The 20,893-nt window shown below is 44.8% G+C and overlaps 1 protein-coding gene across 1 annotated transcript; it reads left to right on the forward strand.

The window, feature by feature from the left end:
- The first annotated feature begins 11,582 nt into the window (after window positions 1–11,582).
- On the forward strand, window positions 11,583–17,751 carry LOC112881502 (O-fucosyltransferase 35-like). Its single transcript, XM_025946214.1, has 9 exons — window positions 11,583–12,343; window positions 14,532–14,669; window positions 14,769–14,838; window positions 14,926–14,996; window positions 15,083–15,171; window positions 15,269–15,401; window positions 15,478–15,710; window positions 16,422–16,898; window positions 17,115–17,751. Exons 1-9 carry the CDS (start codon window positions 11,819–11,821, stop codon window positions 17,314–17,316), a joined length of 1,938 nt encoding a protein of 645 aa, XP_025801999.1. The 5' UTR covers window positions 11,583–11,818; the 3' UTR covers window positions 17,317–17,751.
- The last annotated feature ends 3,142 nt before the right edge of the window (window positions 17,752–20,893 follow it).

Below are 20,893 nucleotides of genomic sequence, written 5' to 3' on the forward strand. Positions count from 1 at the left end.
TAAAAAAACTGAGAAGTACTTCTCTCTAAATTAAAGGAGCTGAGATGTAGTTCTCTCTAAATTTCTCTTCATTACACTTCATATTTGCAAATTTCTCTTGGCCTTTCTTGGAGTCATCTTCTTTGGAGCAGTAGTTCTCTCTAAAGCTTGAGAAGAAGACGCCTCGTGTGATGTGCCTTCTCCCATAAGCATAGCAAGATGCCTGCTCATATGACAATATATTAGTCCATGTTTTTTTATCAACACTATGCATACATGCTGAAAAATATTAATTCCATACCCTCTTGTCACTATTCCAGGACTCTCTTGCATTATTTGCTCCCTTGTATTACTTGGCCTTTCTGGTATCGAATCTTTAGGAATCCACCCTTTTGTAGTATTCTTCCTTGGCCTCCTTGGTATGTAATGTTAAAAGATGTAAAGTAAGTAACATAGGGATGAAAGAAACTAAAGAAGGAAAATAGATCAAATCTTGCCTTTTCTTAGCTCCATTGAGTGGGCATTTGTAGCTGGTTTTCCTATGACCCAACTCACCACAATTCGGACACCGTATTTTGCCTCTAATCATTTTTTCTTCTTCTCATTCTCATTTCCAGCACATTTGAACCAGATTTTGACCCACCACTCCCACCTTCGAGGCAGCCCTTGATCCTATTTTTACTCTGTCTTCCAACAGGCCTTTTCTTAAGCGGTGCTCCCACCTGAAATGGCAACTCCACATTGGGCCACTTTTCTTAAGCGGTTCTATCAACCTAGTATATGCCTGTCTAAATTTCTCCAAAGAGTAGTAGTCATGGACAAAGTCCTCCATCATCACATTTCTGATTTGCTGGGCTGTTGTCAAGGCTAGAGCATGTTGGCAAGGCTTTCCAGTATGCTGCCACTCTTCACATGAACACTCATGAGAATATGCCCTAACCACAAACCTATGGTTGCAATTGTCCCACACTTCAGCAACATAGTTGTCACCTTTGATAACAGACAGGTGTCCCAACCCTCCAGTTTTTAGCTCTCAAGATTTGTAGTACTGCTGGTAGAATCCTCCCATGCAACCTTTCTCCAATTCTTCTTCTCTTATGAAAGAGAACCATAATCATCTCTCTTATTTTGTCAACAAGATCAACAATAGGCAAGACTTTTATATCTTTGATCCAATTGTTGAAAACTTCAGCTACATTGTTTGTGACATAATCACACTTAATTTCAGAATTAAAGCTAGACCTCTGACACTTTTGCTTATGATGCTTCTCCAGATGCTCCTTAAGTGCAGGGTAACCAGCATAAACTGCAGCCATGTGCTTCTCATAAACGTCCTTCTCATATGCCCTTGCTGCAGGCCACATGTGTCCAAGACTTTCACCAGAAGATCTCTTAATCAAATTCTGCATTAGATGTCTAAAACATTCTCTTTGATCAGCTTGTGGAAACTGCATTGAGTAGCCCTTTACATGCATCAGAACAAATGGCAAGCCTAGGAAGATCTCCTACAACCTTGTGCAGCTGAAGCATAAACCAATTCCAATTGTCATCAGTTTCTGAGTCTATAAACCCAAAAGCAACTGGATACATCCAATTGTGTCCATCCACACCAGTTGTGGCTGCTAAATGGCCATTCCACCTGCCATTGAGTGCAGTGGAGTCAATACAAGCCATGGTCTGCAAGCTGATCGAAAACCCTCGATACAAGGCCCAAATGCACAAAAGAACCTGTGGAAAGAAACCTTGCCATCAACCAACTTGATATCAATCTCAATAACACTGTCTGGTGACCTCTTCATGACCTCTGCCTTCTAATTATACAGCAGCTGAAAACTATCTTCCCATATTCCATGCAACTGTTCCAAAGCCTTCTGGTGTCCTCTCCAAACTGTGTCATAACAAATTGTGCAATTGTGATCAGCTTGTAGCTTCACCTGCAGATCCTTAGTACCCATCTCAGAATTTTTACTAAGGATATCAACAGCCTTGGAAGCAACCCATTTGGAAATAGGTGTAGTTGTCCTTCTCCTACTACTAGATGTACATGTGTGTACATCATTCAACACCATGACCTGCATAAACAGTCCAAGAAAATGTATAAATAAAATATGTACAAGTAGATGAAATATAGTTGCTATTCATGAACATGTTAGTTTAGAATTAAGTACTGTAACAATCACACTGTTCGCCTTCTTGAACCCAACAATAGACCAAGGGCAATCACCGCCATTGCAATCACCACCCTTACAGTACCCTCTAAACTTTGACTTGTTTGTTGCCTCAATAGCCAATTCGAATTCCTTATTTATAGCGTACTACCTCACAGCCAATCGAAATTCCTCCATTGAAGGATATATGGTGCCTAAAGCCATAATAGGATTATCCTTATCATACACCATTGATGTCTCCTCTGGTATATAGTCATCCACTAGTATAGACGCACCTTCAGTAGTCTCTACATTATGAACTCTAGATGCACCCATCCTATTCATTTCTTCCTCCCTTTCATCCTCCTGTCTCAAACCCAACAGTGAATAAACGCTTTCTTCACTGCAGAGTTCAATCCTTCCTTCCTCCTCCCTTTCTTCTACAATTTCTATTGAATCCCAATCTACTGCTAGAACTGATTGTTCTACCATTGTTAAGCGATTGTCATCACCCATAATAAGCCTATGTTGGTACGAATTAAGTAAGATTTTGTGTCAATAAAAATATATTAGAGAAATAATAGTCTGAAATTAGAATAATATCACAAATACGAACCATGTGTTGTCCACTTCCATGGTAGTATTCATCTCAATAGACTCTGTTCCGTTCTGTCCCCTGGTGGCCGCCGCCGCCGCGGGTGGAGGAGCCAGCAAGCGCGCCGCCCCTGGTGGCCGCCGCCGCCACGGGTGGAGGAGCCGGCGCGGTGGAGGAGCCGCCCCTGGTGGCAAGCGCGCCGCCCCTGGTGGCTGCCGGTTGGTGCTGCTCCGTCCTGTTCTCGCGCGTGAGAGGAGCGCTCGCGTGAGGAGAGAGTTACGAAGAGGAGGAGAGCAAGGTGGGCTGATCGGTTGTTAAAAAATTATTCGTGATTGGGATTGGAAATCAAATCAAAATCCAATCAAATTAGAAGGTTGATACTATTTTAATAAAAGGTTTAAGTATTAAATACCAAAATCAAGAAGCCCATGAGGTGGGTACCAAAAATGAGAAGCAGTCCACTATTGAGTACTATAATAATAAAAAACTCCTCTAGGAAGGGGATGAGCACCCGAAAAAATTGGATGACATGTGGGGCCCGCGCATGGCTGTTGCTAATAGACATTCATTCTATCCTTATAAATCTCTCCAACCAAATAAAAAACTTTGTTGGAACCATTTCTCTAACCAAACACTATATGTGTTGAATTCACGTTGAATCCAACCTAAAAATAGGATGGATCTGACCTATCTCTAAATCAAATACATGCTTGTATTCGACTCCTGGTCTACCCCCGGCTGCTGATGCGAAGTTTTCACCTGAACCGGTTTGCTATTTGCAAATTGAGAACCATTTCAGGATTTCTAACCTGGGCAATTTCCTAGAGCTTTGCTGCCCAGAGCCAGTTTGGTGGCGTTGTCCCAGTCTTTGCGGTGTTCTGGTCAGGTCCTTGTGGAGAAAAGTCGCGCAGGTTGGGAACAGGCTCCACAGATCCTAGTACATGACTTGCAGGTTGGATATATGCGGACAGCGACGGATTTGCTTTTAGCGGTATTGAAGAGAGTAGGTGTTGGCGTATAAAATCGCTCAGACTACGATGATTTCTCGCACGCAGCGTACTGATCTAGCAGATTTGCTTAGCTCCAGTGTAGATACTTAGCTCTCTCCAATGAAGATACTTAGCTCATTGAGATTCGAGGCATGCGGTCGATGTTAACGAAACGGTGCTTTAGTTCCACATCCAATAGAAACTAATCAGCCAATAATGGTACGATAGAATAGAATAGCCAATAATGGTACGAAAGAGTAAAAGCTGATCCGATGATTAAAACATACATCGGCTAGACTTTTGATTAAATTTAGATGATTAAATAATTAATGATAAAGTAATCCGATAAGGATGGAGCTATTATAAAACACAAGCCATCCGCCATTATTCCGATAAGGATGGAGCAATTACTGAACATTTATCTTGTAACAAAAGAATCCACAAGCCGATAACAATTAATCTATCATCACTACCAATCGGATCGGACCTAACCGAGACAATGTTGGCAACAGAACGATAAATTAAACGCTACATGCTCATGATCTAGTTGTAACAAGATGCAAGTACAATAAAAGCTTGAATAAAGCCAAGGCAAGAAACTATTGCTTAATGAGAGCTAATCTGATGCTTTTATTGATGATATTAATCTTTGGATAGCAGCTAAGCAACATATTCAATTTAGAGCATCAGATTAGCTCTCATTAGGCAATAGTTTCTTACCTTAGCTTTATTTAATAGATCTAAACAAGACCAAGATAACTGTAAATAACTATAATTCTATCAGATCTAGCAAGAGGTCGAACGATGCAGCCTTATAGAATATTATAAGAATCGATAATGGTAGGCAAGTATTTCAACCAAATAGGAGCAATCCAAAAGATTGAAACAATGCAGTCTTGAACAACACCAATATAGCCGATACAATTGCTAGGGCCGGTAGAACTTAGGGCTTACCCTTCCGCGGAGATTGATACGATGCACCCCCGCGTTAGGTGTCAAGTCCTGCCGATGATAAAACCTCAAAAAAGAGGATGGCTCGTGGGTGAGTACCCCAAGCAGAGATTCGTGGGAACCCTCGTTTAGAGATTCGGCCAAGGGTGTAACACGCAGTAGAGTTCCGACTATGTGACGATCAGGGGACAAGAAGGTTTAGATAGGTTCGAGCCGCTATGAGCCTAACACCCTACGTCCTGTGTGGAACTGGTAATCGTCTTCAGTTGAGTATGATCGCCTTTTACACATTGCCCATCTATTCTATTTATAGTCTTCCCCGTGGGCCCCCAGAAGAGACGTATCGCTTTGAGTGTGAATGCGGTGCCGACCTGCAAGTGGCGCTCGCCCTCCAGACAGGGCCCTGCACCGTAGGCCAGGACTGTCGTTGCTGGGGGTCCTCCTTGGGGGACCCCGGGATACCCTGAGGTCTCTCCCAGGCCCTATGCATCGCCTGGGGCTGCAAGTATAGCTGTGCATCGGGCCGGGCCGGCCCGGCCCGGCTCTTACATGGGCCGTGCCACTCTATAAAATGCCAGCCCGGCCCAGCACAATTAAACTAACGGGCCGTACCGTGCCACCCATCGGGCTGGCCTCTCGGCCCATGGCACGGCCCGTACACTCTTAAACGGGCCGTGCCAGCCCATTTAGCACAACAGCCCGTTAGACCCATTAGGTCTGTCGGGCCTTTACAACCCGCTCATCCAACACATGATTTAATTATTTAAACAACAGAATAGAAGATGTATATAGAAAATTTCAAACATATAGCACTCAACTCAACCAGAAAATATTACACAAATACACAATCAAACCATCTAAAATAGATCACCAAATAGTTTAAGTGATACAAATTGCCCAATTCAGTTATGGGTTGCCTTAATGTTTGGCTGCCTCATTAAAAATCTTTCTAAGTAAAAACTCATATCAACTACATGAGAAAACCTTAGAAAGGAAAAGAGTACAGCCGACAACCCACTCTCACTTGGGCTTAAGACGGCGCTTCGTCGATGTACAAGTCCTTGAATCCAGAGAGAAGCTCCTCATTCTCCAAGTCATGCTGCTGCCGAGATGCTCCAAGCTCCCAGTCCTTCAAACATGAAAGCATCTCCACCATCTCGCATGTCAAGCTTCGACGCCGCTCTTCAATTACCCTGCCAACAAGAGAAAAGGTAGATTCTGAACTAATAGTAAACACAGAAACCGTCATAATATCTTTAGCAAGGATAGATAGTACCGGGTATAAGCGCCTGTGATCACGCCACCAGCTCAAAATGTTAAAGTCATCATCAAAATCAGAAATAGGATCACTATCAAGATATGATGACAACTCAGATGACTGAGAGGCAAGCAGGGGGGTTGTAGCAGTAGCAAATGTAGGTGAAGGTGAATCAGATGCATTAGTACAAGATGATGGGGCTGAACCTCCACCAACTGCATCAGAACCAAAAATCTTCCCCCAAACTTTCCTCTTCTTTCCAGCAGTATTAATTTGAGGTTGACGATGCGACTGAGTGTTACCAAATTTCTGCTCATACTTAGCAAACACTTTAGAAAGCTCAACACGAACAGATTCATAATACCAAGAGTAATCATGATTGGTAAGCTGCGAAATAAGAGAGAGTGCCTTATGAAAGCCTCTAATCTTAGCCCTAGGGTCAAGAATAAAAGCAAATGAATATAACATAGGAATAGTCCTCCAGTACTTAAACAACTTAGCTTTCATAGGCAGTATAGACTCCATAAGCAAAGGATCATTCTCATATTTATTCAGATGAGTAGCAATCTCAATAATATGATGCAACATGATAGGAGCAGTGGGATAGTAAACACCAGACATCTCAACGGTAGACTCATAGAATAATTCAAGAAATGAAAACAGAGTTTCAGCAACATACCAATGATCTTCAGTGAGAAGGGTCTGACCCATAGCTTGCTTATAGTGAGTATGGATAAAAACAGAGAAGGTACTCTTGTAAGGAAGAAGGTGCTTTAACATGAGATAAGTGGAGTTCCATCTCACATCCATGTCCAAGCCAAACTTTCTAGGACGGACACCCATAGCAATACAATAAGATTTGTATGCAGCAATCCTTTGATTAGATGAATTCAAGAAAGATATGGCAGTTCTGAATGCTTCAAGATAAGGTTTCAAACGTTTCAAACCAGATTTAACAATCAAGTTTATAATATGACATGCACATCTTTGATGCAAGAAAACAGAACCAATGTATCCAGAGAATTTAGGAGTCAAAGAATTCATGGCATTAGCATTAGCAGATGCATTGTCAAGAGTAAAAGAGAAGATCTTATCAGTCAACTTCCACTCATCAAGCACAAAACCAATTCGCTCAGCAATATTAGAACCAGAATGAGAACAATCTATAAGACGCAAGCCAAGCAACCTCTTCTCTAGTTCCCAACTAGAATTAACAAAATGAGCAACCACACTAAGATAATCCTCCTTAGCATTACCATTCCAAATATCAAATGTAATTGCAACAGAAGAACATGCATTTAAACAGTCCATAAGCAAAGTACGAGATTGATTGAAAAGCTTAGCAACATCTCTAGTGGTTGTCTGCCTAGAAACAGGGGCAAACCTAGAATTATGAGCACGTTTGATATAATCAACAAAAGCATTATATGCACCATTGCCAAGAGGCAGATCTAACCTAGCAATCATACGACATAATTCGGTACGAGCAAACTCAGCATTGTACTCCCAATTTCTAAGAGAACCATCAGAACTAAACTGAAGCACAAATTGAGACCTTGCAAAACGACCAGCCTTCTTACTACATGAAGCAAGATGCCTAATTAAATGACCAGTACCATTAGTAGAAACACCAGTAAGAACTTTCTTGCAGAGGGTGCATTTAGCACCAGAACATACCCTCTTACCATTCACCTCCTCAGAGATCTCCTCGAAGTTGTTTCAAACGTGCGAGGTGCGTGCCCTTCTCCTACCCTTGCTCCCCTGCTGCGCTGCCATGCCGGAGGTCACCGTAGCAGACGGTGCCGTCGGTGACGGCGTCGGCGTGGACGACGGGGTCGATGTGGACAAGGGCACTGAGGTCGGCGAACTCGGAGGGGATCCATCGGCATGGTCGTGGTCGATGTCGGACGGATCGTTGTCGGCATCGGCAAACGTCATCCGCGGTGGCCGGAACCGGGGTACAGGAGGAGGTGCAGGACGATCCCCTGGGCTCGGGTTGGCCCGCGACCTCGATGAAGAAGCCATCCAGGGGCCGCGGCCGCGCGGGGGGCCACTGGTGCCAGGGGGCGCGGGGGGCGGGGCCGCCGGGGGGGCGCGGGGGCCGCCGCCCGCCGGACGCCGGTGCCCAGGGGCCGGGGCGCGGGGGGCCGCAGGGGGGCGCGGGGGGCCGCCGCCCGCCGGATGCCGGTGCCCAGGGGCCGGGGGCGCGGGGGCGCGGGGGACGCCGGTGCCCAAGGGCCGGGGGCCCGGGGGGCCGCCGGACGCCGGTGCGCGGGGGGTCGCCGATGCCAGGGGCGCGGGGCGCCGCAGGGGGGACGCGGGGGGCCGCCGGGGGGGGGGGACGCGGGGGCCGCCGGGTGGGAGGGACACGGAGTGTGCGGGTTAGGGATTTAGGGTTAGGGTTCTGGGAGTGGACGGAGGGGGGTCGCGGCTTATGTACCACACGAGTTTATTGGGTTGGGCCGTGCCTTATGGGCCGTGCCTTATGGGCCTTATCGGGCTGTGACGGGTCACAATTAACCGGGCCGTGCCGTGCCGCCCATCGGGCTGTCTTCTCGGCCCATGGCACGGCCCGGCCTTTTCTCGGGCCTGGCCCGGCCCATCGTATATCGTGCTGGGCCTTTTTTGGGCCGGGCCAAAATCACCGGGCTGCGTGCCGGCCCATTTAGCCCGACCCAAATGTACAGCTATAGCTGCAAGTGACGCCTGCCCGCCAGACGGGGCCCTATCTTGTGTGCCGGGACTGTTGGGACCCGAGATCCTCCTTGAGGGACGTTGGGATGCTCCGAGGTCTCTCCCGGACGCTGTGCATCACCCGGGGTATTTCTTGTTCACCGCTTGGGGTCGTCGGCGCTCTCTCCACGCCTGCCCGATGTGATAGGAGGCGTAAGTGGCGCCCCCACTGTCCATTGCTAGACGACGGGACATGACCCGGGAAGGGGCTCCCTCTATCCTGATCACCGCGCCGTCTGTGAGCACGCCTCCCACATAATCATGTTGTTTTACTGAGATGGCGTGTTGCCCCTGGTTCTCGCACGATTGTAGCAGGGCGGGTGCATTAAATGCGCCGACAGGCGAATTCCTTCTCCACGAAGGGACCGCCATGTTCAGGGGAGGCGCTTGGCCTCCCGCGGTCTTGGATCCTCTAGAAGATGCTTCAGTTTAGCCTATTACTGCTAATGAGCGAGGAGTGTTTTTCGGCCCATTTACCTTTGGTTGGTCCACGGCTAGGGGGACCCTCGTTCCCGTGGCGCTGACAATGGCGATGTGCCGAAAGTTGTGTTGTATTGATCGATAGATAGATTTACATGATTTGGTGGTGTATATTTACTCCTTTCATCCCATGAAAAATACAATCCTGCGTTTGAAAAAACTTCCACAAAGAGTGCAATTCTATAAATTAGATCTCAACTACCTGCCTAATTAAGTGGCCAAATTTGATTTGCATACCAAAACTAACTCCATATGGTAAACAAATGAGGGCATGATAGTCTTTTCACGTCCCACTAATCTGTCTGAAAAAGCTATCTCTTCATGAAACGAAGTGAGTATACTCTAATCTAAAGAAAAACTCCTAATCAGTCACGACCCGTTAACCGTCACAAACTTGCTAAATAAAAAAATTTAAAAGGAAAAAGATATTAAAATACACGGACTCTAGTTTTTTACTTGTAGAATCCTTGCCAGTGGCGGAGTACCCGGTAGGCTAAGGTATGGTAGAAGTCAGATCTCATATTTTGTTTTGCTAGGAGTACACATGTTCAACTTTGGGCTGAATTACTTAGGGAAGATTTTAACTCTTCTAGGCATGAGAAAAAATGTTGTATTGAAGCCGCCGTACCTCGATTGATATGTCTTCCTCTACTCGTGCTTGCTAATAAAGCTTTATTGTACTCCTATTCTCTTTTGATAGTCTATTTTCAAAATTGAATTAGGGTGTGTTCGTTTGCCATTAGAGCCCTCTAAAATCTTTAGAGTGCTCCCCCCTCTAAAAAATCGCAGTTTTATTAGAGGCCGAATTAGAGGGCTGTTCGGTGCCGGACCTCTAAAGTTTAGATGTTTCGGGTTTTAGAGGGGTGAAACGAACACACCCTTATTCTCTTTTGACAGTGGTATTTGGGTTGATATCTTGGGAATAGCATAGATAACCGTTCGATTCCATTTCGATTCCCATGCAGAGTAATTTTTTTAGAAATAAAATTGGTGCATATGCATGATAATATCGAAAATGAGAAGTCATAACTAATGAGATGATAAGTAAGGAATTCTTCTTGGTCACTGTACTAAGATGAAATAGACTATTAAAAAGAATGGAGAGAGTATTTTATCTGGCACATGTCCTTTCTTGATATGCATCTTGAAATCCTCGTGTCTTTAACTCAATAGGCTTCGCTCTGTGTACTCCATTGATCATAAAATTATTAAATTTTGATGTCAGCAGCAGGTCAGATCAAAAGCAGTCGGTGCCATCGGAAATCAGATTTGATGGATTTGCGCGTTGCTGACGGAGTTGGCAGGGTCGATTCGAAGAGCACCTCACGCTACGAGCATCTGGCTCGCCAAGGCGCTGCGCGACGCCTGGACTAGCGTCGGACTCGGTGCGGGAGCCGCGCGCAGGCACATGCACATGCGCACGCGCCCTCCCGATGCGAAGAGCCTGTCCCTGACCGGCGACCCCGGGACAGCGCGCCGCCCACCCGTACGCCGGCCCCGTCTCGTTGCGCGGTGCCGCTAAACCCGCGCTGGCGGTGAGCGGCCGCCGGTCCCGGCGGCGAAGGCCAGCGGCCGCCAGCTCTGACTTTTGCCTAACGCGGCTAGCGGATTCACAGCCACAGCCAGGAACGTGCGCCCCCGGCCGTACCCCGCGCACACACACTCTCCCGTGGAGCCCAGTCGGCCGTCGACCAAGCACTTCTCTCTCCCTAGTCCCTACCACTACCAGTATTCCTTCCTTTCGAGAGGTGGAGGTACACCGGTACATTCCGTTGGGGCGAACGGCGACTTGTTCAGAATTTAAAATGTCCCGTCGAGCAATCATTGACCCCAGATACCGGCAGCGCCGGATTCTCGATCGATCACAGTTCGATCTCGTCCAGAAGAACTAGATGTCTAGATCCACGTGGCCCCCACCCTGCTGGATCGTCACGTATCCCCTGCATCCATCCCAGGTTCAACAGGCACAGCCAGAACAAACAGCGCCAAAAGCCCGCCTTCATCTCGTGCAGCCGTTACAAGTTGCAACCACATTCATCGGAAATATAGTACAATACTATATTTTTCATATGAGGAATATAGGTACATCAATCCTAATAGTTTTAAAATTATTTTTAAATAATATATCATATCGTGCGTTCGTATATTTTACGTTTCGATACGGAAACTTTTATGACTGGTGTTGCAACCTGCCCTCCCGGAACACCCGGTTCCGTTGATTCACGCGGCGGCGCCAGCCGAACCTTTCCGGCGTTCGGACAAACGGGTGGTGACGGTTCCTGCCTTTCTTCGCTGACAAGGGGAAAAATTCAGCTGAGCCTTGCCTGCGAGATCTCAGTACCATCGGGCAGGAAAGGGAAATCTGCATCTGCGTACGATACGAGCGCGCGCCGACGCGTCCAAATGGCAAGACCGTAATTGACGCGCCACGTCTGACCGTTTCCGAGGCGAGCGTCTCCCTCCCCGTCCCGGTCTCCCACTACGCGCCCGCCTCCCGTCGCCACACTCGCTAGTCGCTCGCTCCTCACCCCCACCGAGCTCCATTAATGGCGCCTCCCCTAATCTCGCCATAATAGCGGCATCATCAGCGGCAGCAGCACGGCAGCAGCGCAGGCGTCCAAGGCCACGTGGGAGCTGGGAAAAAAGCTAGCGCCGCGTTCTGGAGGCTGGGCCGACGCTTCCCCACATGGGGTACCAACCCATGCACGGCGGCGCCGCCGGTGCCGGGACCTCGGGCGGAGGCGGAGGCAGCGGCGGGGGCGGGGGCGCGGACCACCTGCACAGCCACCACCACCACCACCAGCGCCTGCACAGCCCCCGCGTGGCCGGCGGGGGCTCCTCGATGACGCGCCGGGCCAACTCGTTCAAGCGCGCCGGGGCCGGCGAGATCGAGCTCCAGATCGGCTCCCCGCGCTCCCCGAGGTGCGACGGGCTGGGCAGCCCGCCCGGGGACGCCGCGGAGCCGTCCGCCGCCGGCCTCCACCACCACCAGAGCAACAACCTGCGGTTCCGGCTCTTCAAGCGGCCGGGCTCCGGCGCCGGCGCGGCCGACGCCGGCCTGGGCCTCGGGCTGGGGATCCGGGAGAGGAGGAAGCTCGGGAACATGCTGTTCCTCGCCTTCTGCGGCGTGTGCTTGCTCCTCGGCGTCGGCAAGATCTGGGCGGGCGGGTGGTTCGCGCTCCCTGCCGACGACAAGCACGCGGATTTGCAGGTACGGGAACGGGTAAATTTTCCTGCTTATTCAGCTGCTATCTGGCAAATTTTCTTCATCAACTGCTCGTTGTGTCTCGTTCAAGAAAGGAGCTGCTCCTTCTTGTGTCCGAGGAGAGTTCCAAACTCTTTTAGTTAAATGTTCTTATCCGAACTTGACACTTGAGTAAATTATGCTCCCAGCCTAACTAGTTAGTTCAGTTACTTGCAAGCTCGGGGGTCTCCTAGCAGAAAGCATCACTATTTTCTGAATTCATTTGCCAGTTGCCACTTTGTATAGAATTTTTGATCCTTGGCATTCCCAATTGTAACATTGCATTTGGCGAGCCTAGTAATTTCCAACTGTAATTTCATGAGATGGGATTAGGAGAAATATGATGGGACCTGCACACTTAGTTTCGATACTAGAAATCAGTGTGACAAGGTGCCTGAGAGATATAAGACACTGCCACATGGATCTAGCAAAAGAAAAAAATAATAAAATTTTGGAATTTATATCTTCTATCGAACTTCTCAGATAGGTATGGGTGAGAAAACGTTTGCACTTTGGGACAGTTTGTCACTTGCTGGAGTCATTGACTAGCTGGTATGGGAGAGAACGCCAGCTTTGGTGTTACTGACCAATGGCTATTTACAGTTGGTTGCTGTCGGTTGTTTGTGCACCTTTGTTTTCTTCTCTCAAGACACCCCTAATGTCTCATGTACACATTTTTTCCTTGGCAATAGTCTTTACATGCCCTAGATATGCATGCGGTAGTTAATACGAAATATGTGAACTGATTGTTTGGGCTTATAAACTGAGAATTCCTTACTGAATACTGCCCATAGCAAGATGCAACCATCTTGCTATTTAGTAAATCAATTAGCCAACGTTTGACTTCTCTACACAGAATAATATGATGAGGGTCTTTACAGTGCCTTATGATACTTGATATAGCTGGAGTATCATTGATCCAATCTAAGCGTCTATTTCTAAGGATACTTTTATTACTAGCTTGTCAATTTCTCATGAGTGCCCATGTTGAGGATAATTACATATATCTAGTTAACAGTCCATCCCCGTGCGGAGCAGTCTCCTATGCCATCAATCCCACCCTTCTCACGAGTCCGCCTTTCTCTCCCGCCATGCAGCCTATAAATGCCGCAAAACCCTATTCCATTGTGCCATTGCACTGGCTCAGCCCTGCCGTAACCTATGTGACGTCATGGCCAATGGATCACGGTTGTTTTGGATGTTCCGCTTTTGTTGATCTTAACCCACAGCTTCTTGTTCCGTCATTGACCATGCACGCCTGCACAGTGCACAATAGAGCAACGTTGCCTCTGTCCACTTTGAGAGGAAGATAAAGACTCTGTCTATATCCCGTTTGGGCTTCTTACTAGCTACCTAGACCATTCAGCTGATTGATGGGCCCAGACACTAGGATTCCATTCAAGTTCAATTCTACTTGTTACATAGATTATCATGTTTGGCTCACCTGAACCAAAACAAGGTTTATCTGAAAACAGTGTTTGATTGAGCCTACATGCAAGGTGGTCTCATGCCCCTGCCTCGATCCAGTGCGCCACCATCTGCCAGCATTAGGCGGAAGAGGCACTCCAGCATGGAGGAATGATGGAAACAAAGAGGCTCCATGGAAAATAGGAAGACAATGTGCGTGTGAATAGAAATGAGTGGAAAGAACCAAATGGATGAGAAAGCGGAAAAAGCTGAAGACTGAAATTTTGACCTATTAGGTCCACAGGTTTACTAGTATGTCATGTTATTTTTGACACCCATGATACTCGTGATACTCACAAGGGGAAGAGTATCATATAATCAATCCAAACCATCAGAAGAGAGGGATTGGATAGCCAGTATCAATTTGACGGCACCGTAAATGTCCTCAGTTTGTTTGATTAATGATCAATTTCAGAAATTTTCCTCTGAGGTTCTGTAGTGTTACCTTAACTCTAGCTGAATCATAAGTAAAGATTGTTCAGGCATGGCTATAGTTTCTTTTTCAATCATGTTATATTGTTATGTATGCTCCGAGCTTATCACCATTGTGTGAACATCACATGAAGTCTTTTGTAGCCTGGCATTACTATAGTTAATCCGAAATTATTGTATGATCTGGATAATACATTTAGGAAATATAATGTTCAGTATTATAATGTAAAATGTCTGCATTTGTACATGCTTCTAGGATCTCTCTGTCTCCTTCTCCAGTGATAAAGGGCATCAAGTTGATCATCACTCAGGATACATGGGTGCAAAAGAAAGTGACAGGACTTTGATGACAGTTGAATCTAACATTGGTGGAAGAGAAGACAGCATGGCTGAGGCTAGTAGTATATCTCTGCCTAAGTGCCTAGACATGTCCTTTAGTTGGCAATGATTTGTGGAAAGTAACTTTCTTTTTTTTTTTGGGTGCTTCATGCAGGCATTTGATGTCTGGTCTCAGCCAAGCAGTACAAATTTTAGACAATGCATTGTTTCAAACTCTCATAAAAGTAAGTTTGTTTGTGTGGCAGTAATATGTCTAACCTTTCTTCTGGCGTTTGTTAACATGATTTGGTCTCTTGTTCTTAATTTTGTAGAGCAAGATTCTCATACGAATGGTTACATTCTCATAAATGCAAATGGAGGTTTGAATCAAATGAGATTTGGGGTGCGAGTACTATCCTATAGATCAGTTTTAGGTTACTATCCGTATTTGATGGCTGATATCTGATGGCATTGTCCTGCATGTTGCAGATATGCGATATGGTTGCTGTTGCTAAGATCCTGAAGGCAACACTGGTTTTACCTTCACTTGATCATACATCCTACTGGGCAGATGATAGGTTGGGATCTTCGACCACAAGCTTCTTATCTCTAATCAACTCTAGACTTGTTAATCAATGCTATCATTGTACTCATTCTCATTTCTTCATTCACTAGTGAATTTAAGGACCTTTTCAACTGGAGGTATTTCATCGAGTCACTGAAAGAAGACATTGATATTGTTGAAACGCTGCCCCCTGAATACAGTAACATTGAACCTTTGGCTAAAGCTCCGATATCTTGGTCGAAGGTTGAAACTAAATATCTTCTTATAGTTTATATTGAGATATGATGAAAGCACTCACTCAGTAATTTACTCTGGGCAGGTGAATTATTACAGAGATGAAATACTCCCTCTTTTGAAGAAACATAAAGTCATTTACTTTACACATACAGATTCTCGCCTGGCTAACAATGGCCTTCCTAGTTATATTCAGAAATTAAGATGCCGAGTTAACTACATATCTTTGAAGTATTCTCATACAATTGAAGATCTTGGTACTACCTTGGTTTCAAGGATGCGTCAAGATGGAAGCCCATATCTTGCTCTCCATCTAAGGCAAGATACTTGATCTCAGGATGCTTTTGTGTTGAACTTATGTACTGTTGTTTTCTGTGCCTAATTAGTGCTTTCAGTTGTTTTTCTTAATTACAACTATTTTCCTTGTACTGTTGTTTTGTCATCTGCAACAATAGGTGGATTGAAATCTTTGTTTGTCTATCCCTAAATTATTAAATGGTAAAGCTTGAAATTATTATGTCATCTCTTTAAAGAAATATAATCGAGCTTGGAAAACTGCAATTACTGTGGGTCACTTTGTAATGTTTTTATAGATAAAGTGTATTGCATATGAGTATATGGTGGGTGATCTTAAACTGGCATGCTGCTTGACAGGCCTTTCATGAAACCATCTTATCGAGCAAAGCTTTGGATTGCGTCAATCATTAATCAGTATAAAAATTTGAAGTGAAATTTTAGCCATAATTCTTGGAACTGCAGAAGGAACCACTCTGCAAAATTATGGTGCCACATTTCCAAAGCCTTTTAAGCTATTCGATCGAAGCAGAATTTTCACTTGAAATCCTTTTATAACATGCTAAATGCAGCTTATTACTGAACTCTCTAGCTGCACCTTCTAGCACAAAGATGTTAAATCATGTATTAACATACTGAAGTATTTATGCACAAAATATGCACTACTATTTATTAAATGATACATTTCAGGCTTTGCACAGTTGGTTAATGTGTATCAGTTTTGATGTTTTGCAGGTATGAGAAAGACATGCTAGCTTTTACTGGTTGCAGCCATAGCTTGACACCATTAGAAGACGAGGAATTGCGTAAGATGCGTTATGAGGTAAGTCACTGGAAAGAGAAAGAAATCAATGCCACTGAGCGACGAAGCCTTGGTGGCTGTCCTTTGACTCCAAGGGAAACTTCACTTTTACTCAAAGGATTGGGTTTCTCACAAAGCACTAGAATTTACTTGGTTGCTGGTGAAGCTTTTGGCAATGGAAGCATGAAGGCTCTAGTGGATGATTTTCCCAATATTTATTCTCATTCTACACTGGCGACAGAAAAGGAACTTGCACCCTTCAAAAACCATCAGAATATGCTTGCTGGTCTTGACTACATTGTGGCTCTCAAGAGTGATGCCTTTATTTACACTTACGACGGAAATATGGCAAAAGCTGTACAGGGCCATCGACGTTTTGAGAACTTCAGAAAGACTATTAACCCAGACAGGTAACACATATTCCTGTTAGTAGTGTAACATGCTACAGTGAATTATATTTTGCACAAATGAGCCTATAGCCTAGTTAGATGTGTTGCAAACCACAGCTCTCCTGCGTAGTTCGAGAAAAATATTGTTGCAAACAAGTGCGTCATACAATTCCTCAAATTAGGCTTTATTCTGAGTTCCTCCTTTTTTCCCTGAATATCTTATTATTTGTCCGGCAGGATGAGTTTTGTGAACCTGGTAGATGAATTTGATGAAGGAAGAGTGCCCTGGGATATTTTCAGCTCAGAAGTGAAAAGATTACATAAAGATAGAATAGGTGCTCCATATTTTAGGGAGCCTGGAGAATCCCCAAAGCTAGAAGAGTCTTTCTTTGCAAACCCCTTGCCTGGCTGTATATGTGAGAAACATAGCGAAGAATGAAAATGTCTCTGCGCCGACGATTCTTTCCGGGCCTCTGCCTACTGCCAGATATTACGTGCACCGTTGTTGAGTCATGATCTGCGAATCCATTCTAAATGACAGTTGAGATACAGTGCACTGGGATTTCTTTTTCAGCTTCAGCCCTTACTGGAGTTCAAAACATTAAGGACAGTGATGTTTTGCAAATCGCAGGGCTGTCAATCATTTTCACACGACCATAGTATGTGAGTGGTTATGCCTATCACATTTGCCACAACCGGTACATAAATGGTACATATAGCTGAGATTATCCTGGTGGCTTTCTTGTAATTTTTCCACTTCTGCTTTATTTGATTATTTGGGGGAACTGCACAGCTAGATTTGCAAATACAATATTATATACAGCTCCAATGGAGTCATTCAGAAATGCAGCTACAAATTTTGATTGTGTCTACAGCCATACTTTCTATGCTCAGGAAAGCAATTTTGACTTACCGTGCAAAATGTGTCAGCTTCCACATCCGACGCATTTGAATGAACCTGGCCTTGCATCCCCTTTCTCCCATTTCGAATTCCTATATGCATTGTTAACATTTTTACTTGATACAATAAATAAATATTGTGGTTCGGTTTGATATCCTGTATATAGTAACCTGCATCTTTTGCATCTAAAAGAATTAGTAAAGACTTGTGTCACTATTACAGTCTGGGTTTGCTGCAATTTTATCCAATAATGTTTTCATATGATATCTGTCCTCTACCTAGACCCAGTGGGAACTTCACGGATACCACAAAAGTTTGGTAACCCCGTCCTCCTGCCTCCGCCTCCATCATCCCCGTCTTCATTCTAATCTTCCTCGTCTCTAGCCTCTAGGGGTCAAAATGGATAGGTATCTTAAGTTTTTTCTTTATCCAAAATTTTTGCAGAAATTTATGAAAACTAAAAAAAAATCCAACAAACCCATTCATGACCTTGTTACCCAATCTCCATACCAAATAAGCCCATATCCAAATTTTCTACTCCTCCGTATCAAAATATTTGTTACCGTTAACTTTTTCTTACAACTTTGACCATTCATTTTATTTAAAAATTTATTGCAAACATGCAAAAAGTTAAATCATGCTTAAAATACCTATAATAGTAAAGCATATCACAAACAAAGTAGATAGCATTTACATAATTTTTTGAATAAGATGAATGGTTAAATTTATAAAAAAAAAGTTAACGGTGACAAATATTTTGATACGGAGGGAGTACTTTCTATTCATCGGAATACATGTGAAAAATTGCCCTTTCATATGTTTTACTCCACAAAATTCATAAAAAATTCGTAAAATCCCATAAACCATGTTTAGCCTTACCCACCCTTCCAAACTTTAGGTTTTCCATCCGAGTCTTCCATTTCCAACCTCAAACATCCTTCAATTTCTAGAAACACTATCCAAACCTTGCTAGCTCGCTCCTATCCTTCTGATAGGCATTCTTTGTTAAATATGTTCACTAGCATGCTCATTAGTTCATTTTAATGTTGTGAAGAAGTTGATGAGAAGTCAAAAGCTTGGATCTTGAGAAGTTCCCTTAGAAGTAAAGCAAGATAACAACAAAGGCAGGTCCCGATCCCCCTTGATCCATTGAGAGCGAGAGTTACAATGCAAGTTCTGCCAAGTAATTTGATATGTTGTATTATTGCACTATATTTCCAACGTATTTTAAAAATAATTTATGTAGTCAATCTGAGATCGTAACGTAATCTAAAGTGCAACTCTAGCTAAGATACGCTACTGCTCTATATGGTATACCATGCATCTGTAAATTGGTTCCCTCCTCTACGGCGCAGGTGCCCCCTGGCTTGCACGTCCACGTCGTCGTTGTTACCACTCCAGATCACGTACTACTCCCTGGATAATAGCAACACCAAATTGCAAGGTCTACTAGATTCGCTTTTCCATCACCCCAGTCACAATGCCAGTTCATTAAACTAGTCTCACTAGCCTGGACAAGTTTTGCTGCTCATTCTATTGGATAGAAGCAACTAACTATGATCAGCTGATGGCTTTTCGATATCAATCTAATCACCAGAACTAGGGTTACCGCTTGACGTCGAGCCCTAGAAAAAAGCCTTAGGACGAAGTGCAACATACAATACAAGCACAATTTACAGGTGATATGATGAATAAATAATGCTGGAAACTAGTAACAAGGTACATGTAGTTTTTCTTTTGAAAACTCGGCGGGAGCACTGCTATGTCATTTAAGAGAGGAGAAGCATGCAAGTTCTTACACAATTAATATTACATAAAAGACAAAGTACTCAAACTCTAGTAAAAAGTAACTAAATATTGAAACTAGATAACTCTGGAGCGCCGCAGGCCACCTTCATGCACATTGCTTCCACCTTAATCTCCTGCATAACCTCCGTTGGTGTTAAAAGCTTGTGGTCAAACACACAGCGATTTCGTGCCTTCCAAATGCTCCAGGCTGCATAAATCATCATTGCCGCCTTCAACCTTCTAGTGTTCTTTGGCAACTGCGCAAGCTCTTTCTGCCACCAGTCAAGCACTTTTACTCCTTGCGCTGGCATCTGAATCAGATTCCCTGTCCAAACCTTCATCTTATCCCAAACTTGTCGAGCAAAAGTGCAATGCAATATCAGGTGGGACGCAGTTTCCGCTTCAAGATTGCAAAGAGAAGAAACGGGATCGTAGGGCCACTGCCTAGCCATCAGCTTGTCAGCCGTTAGTATCTTGCTTTGAATGAGCAACCACGCAAAGAATTTGTGCTTCCCTTCAGCTTCTGCTTTCCATATGTGCTCCCCTTTGAACGTGCTAAAAGACCCTTGGAACTGAGCAACATAGGCTGACTTCGACGAATACATGCCATCGGCTGTCCATTTCCAGATGATTTTATCCACTTCACTTGTCAAATGCACTTCCAGCACCTTATCCCATAAGTCCACGAAATCTGCCATCTCTTCCACTGTCTCCATCCTCCAAAGTCCTCTTGTCCAGTTCTGATTGTGAATTTCTTCCTCGACCGTCTTATTTTTCCTCCAAGCTAACAGAAAGAGTGCGGGGTACAAGTCCATTGGAGCATGCCCGTTCAACCACGAAGACTGCCAAAAACTTGCCTTCTCTCCATTTCCTAGGATCACTGTTGTGCTCACTCTAAACAATTGCTTGTCAATGGTACTCACAGGTGGTTCAGTGCCCACCCACGGCCGATCAGGTTCAGTCCACTGAAACCAAAGCCAGCGCAGGCGCAGGGCTCTACTGAACAGGTCGAGATTCATGATTCCCAGCCCTCCAAAACTCTTGGGCCTCATAGTTTTGTTCCACCTCACTAAACAATGACCTCCATTAGCCTCTATCGATCCTTTCCAATGAAACTTCTTCTCAGCTTGTCAAGTTTCTTTAGGGCCCACTTTTGCAGTCTGAAAACCGTGAGGAAATAGGTTGGTATGGTTGACAAAACTGTGTTGAGAAGCCTGAGTCTCCCTGCCTTATTCAGTAACCTCCCTTTCCAAGCTGCAAGTTTGCCTCCCACTTTATCAATTAGTGGCTGCACATCAACTCTCCTAATCTTCCTGACACTCAAAGG

The sequence above is a fragment of the Panicum hallii genome, chromosome 2 (genome assembly GCF_002211085.1).
Source record: "Panicum hallii strain FIL2 chromosome 2, PHallii_v3.1, whole genome shotgun sequence".
NCBI classification, from domain to species: domain Eukaryota; kingdom Viridiplantae; phylum Streptophyta; class Magnoliopsida; order Poales; family Poaceae; genus Panicum; species Panicum hallii.